General features: G+C 43.5%; 1 protein-coding gene across 1 annotated transcript in view; it reads right to left on the bottom strand.

Annotated features, from left to right (window-relative positions):
- Nucleotides 1–3,863: 3,863 nt before the first annotated feature.
- Nucleotides 3,864–13,470, bottom strand: part of LOC140201500 (retinol dehydrogenase 13-like) — a 31,164-nt gene continuing 21,557 nt past the window's right edge. The window contains exons 4-5 of the mRNA XM_072265694.1: nt 9,905–10,006; nt 3,864–7,923 (exon numbers count right to left, since the gene is read on the bottom strand). Of these exons, the coding sequence (XP_072121795.1) occupies nt 7,697–7,923; nt 9,905–10,006 (329 nt within the window). The 3' untranslated portion in view covers nt 3,864–7,696. The remainder of the gene's footprint in view (nt 7,924–9,904; nt 10,007–13,470) is intronic.

Raw genomic sequence — 13,470 nt, 5'->3', positions numbered from 1 at the left:
GGCGGGAGGGAGGGAGGGTTGGGGCTTGTTTTGCTGCTGTTTTGTTGCTTGTTATGTTCCGTGTTGTTCTGCCGAGCATTGTGGGTTTGATATGTTGTCGTTGGCATGTGTGGCGACATTTGCAGGCTGCCCCCAGCACAGCCTTAGTTGTTGCTTGTGAATGCAAACGGCACATTTCACTGTATGCTTGCATGTACATGTGATAAATAAACGTATCTTGAATGCATTCTTCCAGCATTTTGTACTTTGTCCAGATTCCAGCACCTGCAGTCTCGTTTGCCTTCGTGAGAGGGCGTAGTAGTGGACTAATCTGGCAAATGGAAATGGTAGATGGGAGGGCGTTTTGAAGCAACATCATGAATCTGTAAACAACGGCAAAAACTCAGGTTTAGGACTGGTTTTATCCACCAAAGGATACGAGTTTCTTGAAGGTGTGCGAGTGATTTAAGGAGCAGCGAGAACGGGTATAAATCAATAAAAGAAGCAATTCCCGAATCAAAATCCAGGGAGGTAGAGGAGCATACAGAGTAGGCTGAACCAAAGAGAGGGTGGCTTACAACAAATACTGAGAGCTCCACAGGGGAAGAACTGGTCCAATGAGAAACTGAAGACATTGCCATTGTGTGGAGGCAGGAGATGTGTATTGTTCTAAGTCAGGGGCTCCCTACCTTTCTTATGCTATGGAGGCTTACCATTAATTGAGGGAGTCCATGCACCCCGGGTTGGGAACTCCTGTTCTAAGTGAAGACTTTACATTTACCTTTGCAGAAGTTAATGCTAATACCAACATCACCCTATCTCTATCTCCCACAATTTTATATACTTTAGTCATGCTCCCTCTTAGTCTAAGTCCCCCTCCACCAGGTTCAAGAACAACTACTTTCCTTCAGATATTCAGTTATCGACCCAGCTGGTTAAATCCTTCGGTTTAGCAACACTATGAGCACTTTGCTCTCAATCTGAGTTTTATTTTGTTCTAGTTGTGCTTTCTTGTAAAAAAAACTGTGTATGATTGATGTTTTTCTTGTGAACACTGCTCATCTGATGCCATGAGTCTGTGATGTTGCAGCAAGTGTTTCATTGCACCTGTGTTTATACATGTACTGTCATACGGTCAGAGACAATGAACTCGACTTTCACTTTGATGCTCTATCTCAATGTTCTGGTCATACGCAGGGCATTCTGCTATGGTGGACTGCAATCCTGTCCTCTCATTCCAGGTGGAGAAAGTCCTCAGTAGGGGCCCCATTGAGCAGAGATCCATTAGGCAATGGTTGGCCAGAATGTGTTTGGAGTCCTGAGAAGAGGAGGGGTAATGGACCAGCTGGGATGTAAATTTGTGTGCTTTCTCAACCAGAATGGCTAGTATTTGCTGATGATACAGCCACTGCTGGCAGAACTATATGTTGTGACAACAAACCAAGTTATCAGAAGATTGATGCTGATGAGAGAGATAAGAGAGACAAAAGCGTTCAAAATGTTAATGAGAGAGGAGCGAGATTAACGAAAAGAGACACAGTTCCGAGTATTGACAGACCTGTTGCTTTGAACCTGAACTGTTTGAAGTTTGATGGACAGGCGATACCCCAGCAGGGGGATAAAAGGAACAGGTTCGCTAAGGCAAGACAGACACCACGAGATCACGAGATAACAAGACCCTGGGAGAGCGGTGTGCCCCCACAAGTTGGTGGGAGTTTTGGAGGTCTGGTCGCGGGACCGACCATAGACGCACAGGGTGAAAAGGTATGATCGGCGGGAACCTGGTGTGTGTGTCCGCCCTTGCCTGGGTGCCGGGTTCACTGCGGAAGAATGGTCGTATCCGGAACGGAGGGATCACAGTCGGTGACCACAGAAGACATTAAAAGGGTTCGCCCGAAAGGTAACTGCGAAGAACAAAGGTCTGTTTGAATCAGAATTTACATAATCCCTCTCTCTCTCTCCAATGGCACAACAGCAATTACTGTGAACTGTCCTAAACTGAACTGAACTCTGCGTCACTTGAGACTGATCATTTTACCCCTAGACTGCGATAGAGCTTGTTTGATTCCTATTACCCTAGTTCTGTGTACATTTGTGTTTTATCATTGCTAATCTGTTGCATTCATATCCTTATGATTAGAGTACTGTGTTACTTATTTCTTTAATAAAACTTTCTTAGTTCCAGTAATCCAGACTCCAACTAAGTGGTCCATTTCTGCTGGTTTGGCAACCCAGTTACGGGGTACGTAACAATGTATATGTATTTTGATACTAAATTTACCTTGAACTTTAGCCATGACCTGATTTGGTGGTAACAGTAATCGGTCGTTGACTTCAGAAGGAGTAGCGGACCACATGACCCAATTTACATCAGTGGTGCGCAAGTGGAACAGGTCAAAAGCTTTAAGTTCCTCGGGGTCAATATCACAAATGACCTGACTTGGTCCAACCAAACAGAGTCCACTGCCAAGAAGACCCACCAGTGCCTTTACTTCCTGAGAAAACTAAAGAAATTTGGCCTGTCCCCTAAAACCCTCACTAATTTTTATAGATGCACTGTAGAAAGTGTTCTTCTAGGGTGCATCACAACCTGGTATGGAAGTTGTCCTGTCCAACACCAAAAGAAGCTGCAGAAGAACGTGAACACAGCCCAGCACACCACACAAACCAATCTTCTGTCCTTGGACTCACTTTACACCGCACGCTGTTGGAGTGGTGCTGCCAGGATAACCAAGGACACGACCCACCCAGCCAACACACTTTTCGTCCTTCTTCCCTCTGGGAGAAGGCTCAGGAGCTTGAAGACTCGTACAGCCAGATTTGGGAACAGCTTCTTTCCAACCGTGATAAGACTGCTGAACGGATCCTGACCCGGATCTGGGCCGTACCTTCCAAATATCTGGACCTGCCTCTCGGTCTTCTTTGCATTACCTTACTTTCCGTTTTTCTATTTTCTATTTATGATTTATAATTTAAATTTTTAATATTTACTATCGATTTGTAATCCAGGGAGCGGGAAGCGTCGAATCAAATATCACTGTGATGATTGTACGCTCTAGTATCAATTGTTTGGCGACAATAAAGTATCTCACCCCATCTGTTGGACAGTTGCAGAATTGCAGCTCAATGCCAGTCATGCACTTAGGCACAGAAGTTGGTCGCAACGACCATAATCTCACACAGAAGTTTAAATTCTTTGCTGCTTGTAAAATTGTTCAGTGGAATCTTTAACAGGGAGACTCAGTTTGCATCTACATTGGAAAAAAATGCCAGACTTCCTGTTTTTCTTTCAGATCTGCCGTATTTTGCTTTTGAATCGTGCCATGTGTCAATATGGTTCAAGACACAATGCCTCTGTGGTGTAACAGCAAGTCCATGTGGATGGGAGTAGTCCCCTGAATGTGCACTTGAAGGATACAGTTGTCTGTGGAAATGGAATCATTACAACTGTTCAGCTCATGGTAATAGGGGACAAAGTGCTGTACAGTTTGGGGCAGCTTAACAATAATAAGAGCCTGTGGTATTACAGGAAAGATACTAGCATGGATAGAGCATTGGCTGATTGGCAGGAGGCAAAGACTGGGAATAAAGGGAGCCTTTTCTGACCAGCTGCTGGTGACTAATGGTGTTCCACAGGGGTCGGTGTTGGGACCACTTCTTTTTACGTAGTGTGGCAATGATTTGAATGAAGGAATTGATGGCTTTCTGGCTAAGTCTGCAGTTGATACAAGGACAGGTGGAGGGGCAAATAGTGTTGAAGAAGCAGGGCAGCTGCAGAAGGGACTTGGACATGTTAGAAGGTTGGACAGAGGAGTGGCAAATGGAAGACAGTGTTGGGAAGTATATGGTCATGCAGTTTGGTACAAGGATTTCTAAAGGGGTGAAAATTTAAAAATCCAAGCTGCTTGATAGTCTTTGTACAGGATTCTCTAAAGGTTAATTTGCAGGTTGAGCTGGTGGTGCGGAAAGCAAAGGCAATATTGATATTCATTTCAAAAGGACTAGAAGATTTACATTTACAGCAGCAGGTGTGTAAAAGGGGCCCGGAGGATCATCTGGGACTCCAGTCACCCTAACCATAAACTGTTTCGGCTGTCTCCGCCTGGCAAACAGTGCCGCAGCATTAAAGCCAGGACCAACAGGCTCTGGGACAGCTTCTTTCACCAGGCCATCAGATTCATCAATAACATTAATTTGATCGCATATCTGACTACATTGTATCTGACTGTACCTTGATCTGATTGTGTATATGACTGTACATGTACACAAAACAATTATATATACAATTTTAGTTTGGCTAATATCCTCCCACATTTCCCTTCTTATTGCTTGTACATTGCGACAGAGACGCAACATAAAGATTTTTACTCCCTCATGTTGTGAGATGGATGTAAGAAATAAATCTTAAATCTTAATTTTGAGGCTTTATAAAGCACTGGAGAGGCCTCACTTGGAGTATCGTGCGTAGTTTTGAGGCCCCTTATCTAACAAAGATTATGCTGACATTTGAGAGGGTTCAAAGCAGGTTTACAAAAATGATTCCAGGATTGAAAGGCTTATTACATGAGGGGAGATTGATGGCTCTGGGTGTTTTCTCACTGGAATTTAGAAGAATGATGAGGGATCTTATTGAAACCTATCGAATGTTGAAAGGCCTCAACAGAGTGGATATGGAGAGGATGTTTCCTTTGGTGAGGAAGTCTAGGACCAGAGGGCACAGCTTCGGAGTAAAGGGCACCCCTCTTCAGCCAGAGAGTGGTGAATCTGTGGAATCCAGGATAGGTTCTTGATTAGTCAGGGATTGAAAGTTTACGGGGAGAAGGCAGGAGAACAGTTTTCAGATGGAAATAAATCAGCCATGACAAAATGGCAGAGCAGACTTGATGGGCTGAAAGCCCCAATTCTGCTCTATGTCTTATGGTCATCAAAAGATTATTCTTGGCTGATTTTGCAGTCAATGGTTCAACAGAGAAGGAAAACTCTGATTTTAGATCTCCGCTGCCTTGTGGCCATACCCACCCATGGGAAAGGCTTTGAGAGTAAACCCCGAGGAAGAAATCCGGAGCAGTTTGATATTGTTTACAACTTCACTCTGACAGCCTCTGCGACGACACTGGTACCAAGCTGTATTGGCGCTTGCATTCCCTTGGACTACATCAGTGACGTGGAGAGGGGGAACCCACTACACGGGCAACATCCAGTTCTTCAAACCTTCCCACCCACGCTTGCGCCCTGGAGAGGACACAGTCCACCAGAGGCACAAACCCATGATCCCCTGGGATCGACGGCTGCCTACCAGGTTCAAAATGAAATTGTCAGATATCTTACATAATGTTGAGTGGAAACAAAATGTAAATTGATAGCTGGAACAGTTTTTTTTTTGCAAAATTGTCTCTTAATAGCTTGAAGAACTTGTTTTTATACTGTGCCTGAAGAATTTAAACCTCTCTAACAGACATGTAGCACCAGTAAGAAAGTATTCTTTTGCAGTATGACAATTACTTTATGGTTCATTTGTAACGGTTTAATTAATCTCATCCCAGAATACATAAGATCATTCATTCTTAGTTTCACAAACATAATACGTGGGCACTTTAACTTTTAATATAAAAACATACAAAGATGAAACAGAGAAACACCTGTTGGTAAAATTATTAACTATGCAAGTTCTAGTGCTTAAAATGACAGCAGCTCATTTCAATGGTTGGAAAAAAGTTCAGTAACTTACAACCAGTTTGCAGAACATCTCATTTCTACTAACCTTCTTCAGATATAATCTTCTGTGAAAGATGGAGGGCATTTGACTTGCCCTCAGTCTTCTACTGAAAGCTACTAAGGCAACGAGGAATGACCTTTCCTACAGTTACATCCTTTCCATAAGGAAGTTGAAGGAACTGTGGTTATAGCTACACTGATAGGTTTGGTTGTTCAGAAGAATGCTTTGGAATAATGTTTCATTACTATTTCATTCTAACTTAAAGGGATACATGCAGGCCAATGGGATAGCCTAGGTGGATATCTTAGTGTGCATGCATGAGTTGGGCAAAAGGACTGATTTCTGTGCTGTAATCCTTAAAAGGAATTGTATAACTCAGTGGAAAATTGCAGTGCACGGTTGGATAAATGAACGGATGGATGGGAAATGGAGACAAGGTGAACTAAGTGATCCACAGTGAAACATTGTGAAATTTATACAGGAATGAATTGTAATCACAATCATAATTAAAAATTCACTAGCATATGATGTGTGGCATACACTCAGTGGCCACTTTATTAGGTACACCAGTACACCTCCTTGTTAATGTAAATACCTAATCAGATGATCATGTGCAGCAATTCAATGTATTAAAGCATCCAGACATGGTCAAGAGATTCACTTGCTGTCAGGCCAAACATCAGAATGGAGAGGAAATGTGATCTAAGTAACTTTGATCATGGAGTGATTGTTGGTGTCAGACAGGGTGGGTAGAGTATCTCAGAAACTGCTGATCTCCTGGGATTTTCATGTACAACTGTCTCTAGATTATAGAGAATGGTGCAAAAAACAAAAAAAAACATCCAGAGAGGTCAGGGGAGAATGGCCAAACTGGTTCAAGATGACAGGAAGAGGACAATAACTGAAATAAACATGCCTTACAACAGTGGTGTGTATAACACAACACATTGAACCTTGAAGTGGATGAGCTACAGCAGCAAAGACCACAAACAACAGAAAATCTGCAGATACTGGAAATCAAGATAACACACACAAAATACTGGAGAAGAAAGAGCAGGTCAGAGAACATCCGTGGAAAAGAGTAAACAGTCGACGTTTCAGGCTGAGACCCTTCATCAGGACTGGGAAAAGGAGATGAAAAGTCAGAGTAAGAAGGTGGGGGGGGGAGGGGAGGGAGAAGTACAAGGTAGTAGGTGAGAGGTGAAACTGGGAGGGGGGAGGGGTGAAGTAAAGAGCGGGGAAGTCAATTAGTGAAAGATAAAGGGCTGCAGAAGGGAGAATCTGATAGGAGAGGGTAGAAGGCCATGGAAGGAAGAGAAAAGGGAGGAGCACCAGAGGGAGGTGACAGGCAGGTAAGGAGGTACAGTAACAGAGGGAATGGGAATGGGGTGGGGCATGTTACCAGAAGTTTGAGAAATCAACGTTCATGCCATCAGGTTGGAGGCTACCCGATAGAATACAAGGTGTTGCTCCTCCAACCTGAGTGTGGCCTCATCGCTTTTTCCAGCATGTGGTGCACAGGTGCTCAGCAAAGCGGCCTCCCAATTTACGTTGGGTCTCTCCAATATACAGAAGGAAACACCGGGAGCACTGGATACAGTATATGACCCCAACAGACTCACAGATGAAGTGTCGCTTCACCTGGAGGGACTGTTTGGGGCCCCGAATGGTAGTGAGGGAGGAGGTGTAGGGGCAGGTGTAGCACTTGTTCCACTTGCAAGAGTAAGTGCTAGGAGAGAGATCAGTGGGGAGCGATCCCTGCGGAAAGTGGAAAGTGGGGGGGGGTGGGAGGAGAGATGTGCTTGGTGGTGGGATCCCATTGGAGATGGCAGAAGACTACACCAGGTTCCACTCTTGTGGCCACTTTATGAGGTGCACTACTGTTCCTAGTAAAGTGGCTAGGGAGTGTATATTGCCTTTCAGTACGTGATCACATACTCATCTTTTGCGTAGCTATCGAGGGTTGTTGAGTGCTCTGCGGTATTCATATTCAGGTTGGAATTACTGAGCTGTTGTGTCTTTATTGTCTTCTAGCCCCACTAATCTAGCACTGGTTTCCCACAGTCGTCGGGCTGTCTCCGCATCCAGTGCCTGTGGGGAAGGATCCTTCTGCCTCATGACATCAAAGTATTTTCCAGATATTCCTTCCAATTCTTCTGCCACACTTAGATACACAGAAGCTTGTGCTCCCAGCTTGGGGGATTTCACAAGAAGGGAAAATAAAGGCCCTGAAAGATAACATTTTTAAAAATCAAACTTTATTCAGAATAAAATATTTACAGGAATTAACCACATATTGCCTTCATATTAATAGTCTTTATATTAATAGTCAATACTTGCAGTTCAGTTCTATTATACTGTATTCCTTCACATCAATAGCTCTGCTGCCACTCATGTGAACCCTGGGGTAGTTCATGATTGCAGTAATTGAGGGGTTTCCTCACACAACCTGGATCCTCCCTGTCCAGGAGCAGAGGAACCCTACACTGTGGTCCTTCCTCACCGAGCCCTCGCAGTGGCTGCACCGAGCTCCAATGCGTCTCTCAGCACGAATTCCTGCAGCCTGGAATGTGCCAGTCGGCAGCGTTCCCACAGAGATATCGCGACATGCTGGCAGACCAACAAGTCTCAGCCAGATTAAAGATTACCTTTCACCAAGTTGATGGTCTGTCTGCATCACTTGATGTTTGTCTCCATGCATGTCCCTGGGAACAGCCCATAGATCACAGAGTTCTCAGTCACACAGATGGTCAGGATAAAGTGCAACAAAAATATTGTTTGTCTACACCTACAGGTAAAGCTTCACAATTTCAGCCCCAGTGTGAGTGGTCAAACATTCCCCTGTATAATATACTGGCAGCAGATAAAAGAAAACATTCACTGAGCTTATAGAAGCAGAAAGAAACAAAATGCTAGACCTTCTGGAGAAATGTTAGTAGCTCCACATGGAACTGCCACCATTTCTCTCACCACTTGTCAGGAAACAAATGTAGAAGCCCCAAATCTCCTCTGACTGCAGCACTGATGACTTCCAAATTATGATCCAAGACTATAACAGCAACAGAGTGGCAACTTCCTCCAATCTATCAGCAGTTCAATTGGGAAAATCTGACCAATGTGACCTGTTGGAGATTCAGCACCTCCCTTCTTTTCAATTCAACCGCATTGACACAAGGGAGAAAGATGAGTTCCAAGTAGTTTATATTTTCTCAGATTAACTGAGTTAAATGTATTTGCAAAACTGCCTCAGTTCTACAGGCTTCAGTTCTCTTTACATGCAGTTACATGGCGTTCTACACACCATGCCCGAAGGATGTGGAGGCTTTGTAGAGGGTGCAGAGGAGATTCGACAGGATTTGAGACTATTAGCTGTAAGGAGAGGTTGGATTATCTTGGACTCTTTTCTCTGGAGTGTTGGATGCTGAAGGGAGACCTGATAAGACATTTATAAAATTATGAGAGGCAAAGATAGGGCAGACAGTCGGAGTCTCTTTCCCAGGCTGGATGTCTTAAATACTGAGGGCATAGTCTTAAGGTGACAGGGGAAAATTTAAGCGAGATGTATAGAGCAAGTTCTTTTAATAAAACATAGTGATGCTGAAGAGGCATTCAGTCAGACACATAAAAATGAAAGAAATGGAGGGATGCAGAACATGAGCAGGCAGCTGGGATTAGTTTCATTTATCATCATGATGAGCACAAACACGGTGTCCAAATGGCCCATTCTTGCACTGCACTGTTCTCTGCTCATGTGGTTGAGTGTCTCCTGCCAGCTGTGTATCCTCTTGATGCGGTCTCTCCCCTGCCTGCCACTACTACGCGACGATGCCTTTTCACTCATCGTCAATTCTTTCAGTACTGCTCTATTACACGCCTACACATCGATAGAACTGCTGTCGCTCGTGTGGCCCTCTGAGGTGGTATACTACTACAGTAGTTGAGGAGCTTTCACACCCAACCCAGGCCCTCCCTGTCCTGTAGCGGAAGAACCCTACACTGTGGTTCTTCCCCCACCCCCCCCAACCCCGAGCTCTTTTGTGGTTACTGCACCAATAAAACTAATGAGAAAATATTCATTTGAGGCAGTGGAATATCTCACTTACGAAAGTAATGTTGTGGTAAGCCAAGCATTGTTCAAAAACAACCCTGTTTATTAGGAGAGACGCTTGCTGTTTACAAGGTGAGAGAAGAGCTGTTGACTCCACTTACCGAGTGCCGTGCTAGAAAAGCTGGATTTGTGCATTCCTGTGTGTCTGCCGAGCTCTGTATCAGTTACACCTGGGTGCACCGCATTGGCAGTTACCCCAGTTCCTTGAAGTAAAGAAGAAGAGATTTTCCATGAAATTAGAGCATCAAAAAAGACATCATCTTCAAAGGCTCTTGAAATAATTCAGCGAATAGCTGGGAAATCTTCATGGTGAGCTGTTCAGAAGACATTATGGTTGTGTTAAGGCTCATATGAGTCACACGTGCTTCTTAGGCAGTACCACAGGATGACTTGCTTCTACTAACTTTGTGGCTGATTAGACCAATGTAGAGATCTGTTGAATGAGGTAGGAGGTGCCTGATAGGATGGGCAGGTGGCTATCTTCAGAATTAGAATCAGGATCAGGTTTATCATCACTGACACACGTTAGGAAATAATGTTGTTTTGCAGCAGCAGTACAATGCAACGCATATGAAAATACTATAATTACAATAAAAATTATATTTAAAAAAATAAGCACTGCATGAGTGCAAATTAGTGAGGTAGTGTCCATTGGATCATGGGCCATCTAGAATCTGATGGCAGAGGGTAAGACATTCCTGAAATGAGGAGTGTGGGTCTTGTAATCATAGTTCCACCAATTTCAAGATTATTATTGAGAAGGATAGGACTGGTCCACAGGTTGAGATATTAAATTGCTAAAAGGACAATCTTGATGGCATCAGAAAGGATCTGGCAAGTGTGGATTGGCATATCAGAATCAGATTTTTTATCACCAGCATGTGACACGAAATTTGTTAACTTAGCAGCAGCAGCTTTATGCAATACATAATCTAGCAGAGAGAAAAAATAATAAATAAAACAATAAATAAACAAGTAAATCAATTACATATATTGAATAGATTTTTTAAAATATGCAAAACAGAAATACTGTATATTAAAAAAAGTGAGGTAGTGTCTAAAGCTTCAATGTCTACTTAGGAATCAGATGGCAGAGGGGAAGAAGCTGTTCCTGAATCGCTGAGTGTGTGTCTTCAGGCTTCTGTATTTCCTACCTGATGGTAACAGTGAGAAAAGGGCATGCCCTGGGTGCTGGAGGTCCTTAATAATAGATGCTGCCCTTCTGAGACACCGCTCCCTAAAGGTGTCCTGGGTATTTTGTAGGCTAGTGCCCAAGATGGAGCTGACTAGATTTACAACCTTCTGCAGCTTCTTTAGATACTGTGCAGTAGCCCCTCCATACCAGACAGTGATGCAGCCTGTCAGAATGCTCTCCATGGTACATCTATAGAAGTTTTTGAGTGTATTTGTTAACATGCCAAATCTCTTGAAACTCCTAATAAAGTATAGCCTTCTTTATGACTACATCAATATGTTGGGACCAGGTTAGATCCTCAGAGATCTTGAAGCCCAGGAACTTGAAGCTGCTCACTCTCTCCACTTCTGATCCCTCTATGAGGATTGGTATGTGCTCCTTCATCTTACCCTTCCTGAAGTCCACAATCAGCTCTTTCATCTTACTGACATTGAGTGCCAGGTTGTTGCTGCAGCACCATTCTACTAGTTGGCATATCTCACACCCGTACACCTGCTTGCCACCACCTGAGATTCTTGAGGTACTTGAGTAGTACAAGAAATGCAAAAGAACACTTGAGGGAAATCAGGAGAGCTAAAAGGGGCATGAGGTTGCCTTCTACAGATATATTAAGAGCAAAAGAATAGAATGGGGAAAACATTGGTCTGCTTGAGGGTCAAGGTGGTCATCAGTGTGGAGCCGAAAGAAATGGGGAATATCTCAAATGGAGTCTTTGTAACTGTAGTGACTCGGCAGACAGACACAGATGCTATAAAACTGAGGCAAAATAGTGGTGAGGTCACAGATCATATACTGATTATAAAAGGGGAGGTGCTTGCTGTCTTGAGGCAAATTAGGGTGGATAAGGCTCCAGGGCCTGACAAAGTGCCCCCTTGAACCTTGTGAGAGGCTAGTTCAGAAACTGCAGGGCCCCTGGCAGAGGTATTTAAAATGTCCTTAGCCACAGCACTGAAGGAAAGCCAATGTTGCTTCACTGTTTAAGAAAGGATCTAAGGGTAAGTCAGCAAATTATAGCCAGTGAGCCTGATGTCAGTAGTGGGTGTTACTGGAAGCAATTCTAAGGGACTGAACATATAAGTATTTGGATCAACACTGAGCTATTAGGGATAGTCAGCATGGCTTTGTGCATGGTAGTTCATGTCTATTCAATCTTACAGTATTTTTCGAGGAGGTTACCATGAAAGTTGATGAATGAAAAGCAGCAGATGTTGTGCACATGGACTTCAGCAAGGCCTTTGACAAAGTCCCAGAGGGGAGGCTGGACAAGAAGGTTCAGTCACTTGGCATTCGGGATGAGACAGTAAACTAGACTGAACTTCGGCTTTGCAGGAGAAGCCAGAGAGTGGTCATGGTTACCCCTCCAACTGGAGACTTGTGACTAGTGGTGTACCGCAGGGATCCGTGAAGGTCTGCTGTTGCTTTTTATCTATATCAATGATCTCGATGAAAATATGGTAAACTGGATCAGCAAATCTGTGGATGACACCAAGATTGGGGGTATAGTGGCCAGCGAGGAAGGCTTTTAAAGCTTGCAGTGGGATCTGGACCAATTGGAAAAATGGACTGCAAAAATAGCAGACTGGATTTAATGTAGACAAGTGTGAGGTGTTGTATTTTGGGAGGGCAACCCATGGTAGGACTTACAAAGTGAATGGTAGGGCACTGAGGAGTGCAGTAGAACAGGGATATCTAGGAGTACAGATCCAGAAACCCTTGAAAGTGGTGTCACAGATAAATCATAAAGAGAGCTTTTGGCATATTGGCCTTTATAAATCAAAGTATTGTGTATAGGAATAGTGGTATTATGTTGCAGTTGTATAAGACACTGACGAGATCAAATCTGGAATATTATGTGCAGTTCTGGTCATCTACCTACTGGAAAGGTATCAATAAGATTGAAATAGTATGGAGATAATTGACAAGGATATTGCTGGAACTTTAAAGACCTGAATAATAAGGAAATGTTGGATAGGTTTGGACTCTATTCCTTGAAATATAGGAGAATGAGGGGAGATTCGATAGAGGTATACATAATTATGAGGGGTATAGATGGGGTAAATGCAAGCAGGCTTTTTTTCCCTCAGGTTGTGTGAAACTAGAACTGGAGCTCATAGATTAAGGGTTAAGGGTGAAAGGTAAAATAACTAAGAAGAATCTGAAGGGGGAAGTTCTTCACTCAGGGGCTGGTATGAATATTGAAGACGATGCCAGAGGAAGTGGCGGATGCTGGTTTGATTTCAACATTTAAGTGTGGATAAGTATATGGATGGGAGGGGTATGGAGTATGGTCCAGGAGTGGGTCAATGGGACTAGGCAGCATAACAGTATGGCACAGACTAAATGGGCTGAAGGGCCTGTTTCTGTGCTGTAGTGCTCTATGACACAGTAATTTCAACATTAATTTGACATAGTGAAGAGTGGTTCAGTGACCCAAGATACTTTCATAATGAGTTTCCAGAAGTCCTATATTCA

This window comes from Mobula birostris, chromosome 8 (genome assembly GCF_030028105.1).
Source record: "Mobula birostris isolate sMobBir1 chromosome 8, sMobBir1.hap1, whole genome shotgun sequence".
Lineage (NCBI taxonomy): Eukaryota > Metazoa > Chordata > Chondrichthyes > Myliobatiformes > Myliobatidae > Mobula > Mobula birostris.
The sequence above is the reverse complement of the archived record's forward strand: the minus strand, read 5'-3'. Positions and strand labels throughout refer to the sequence as shown.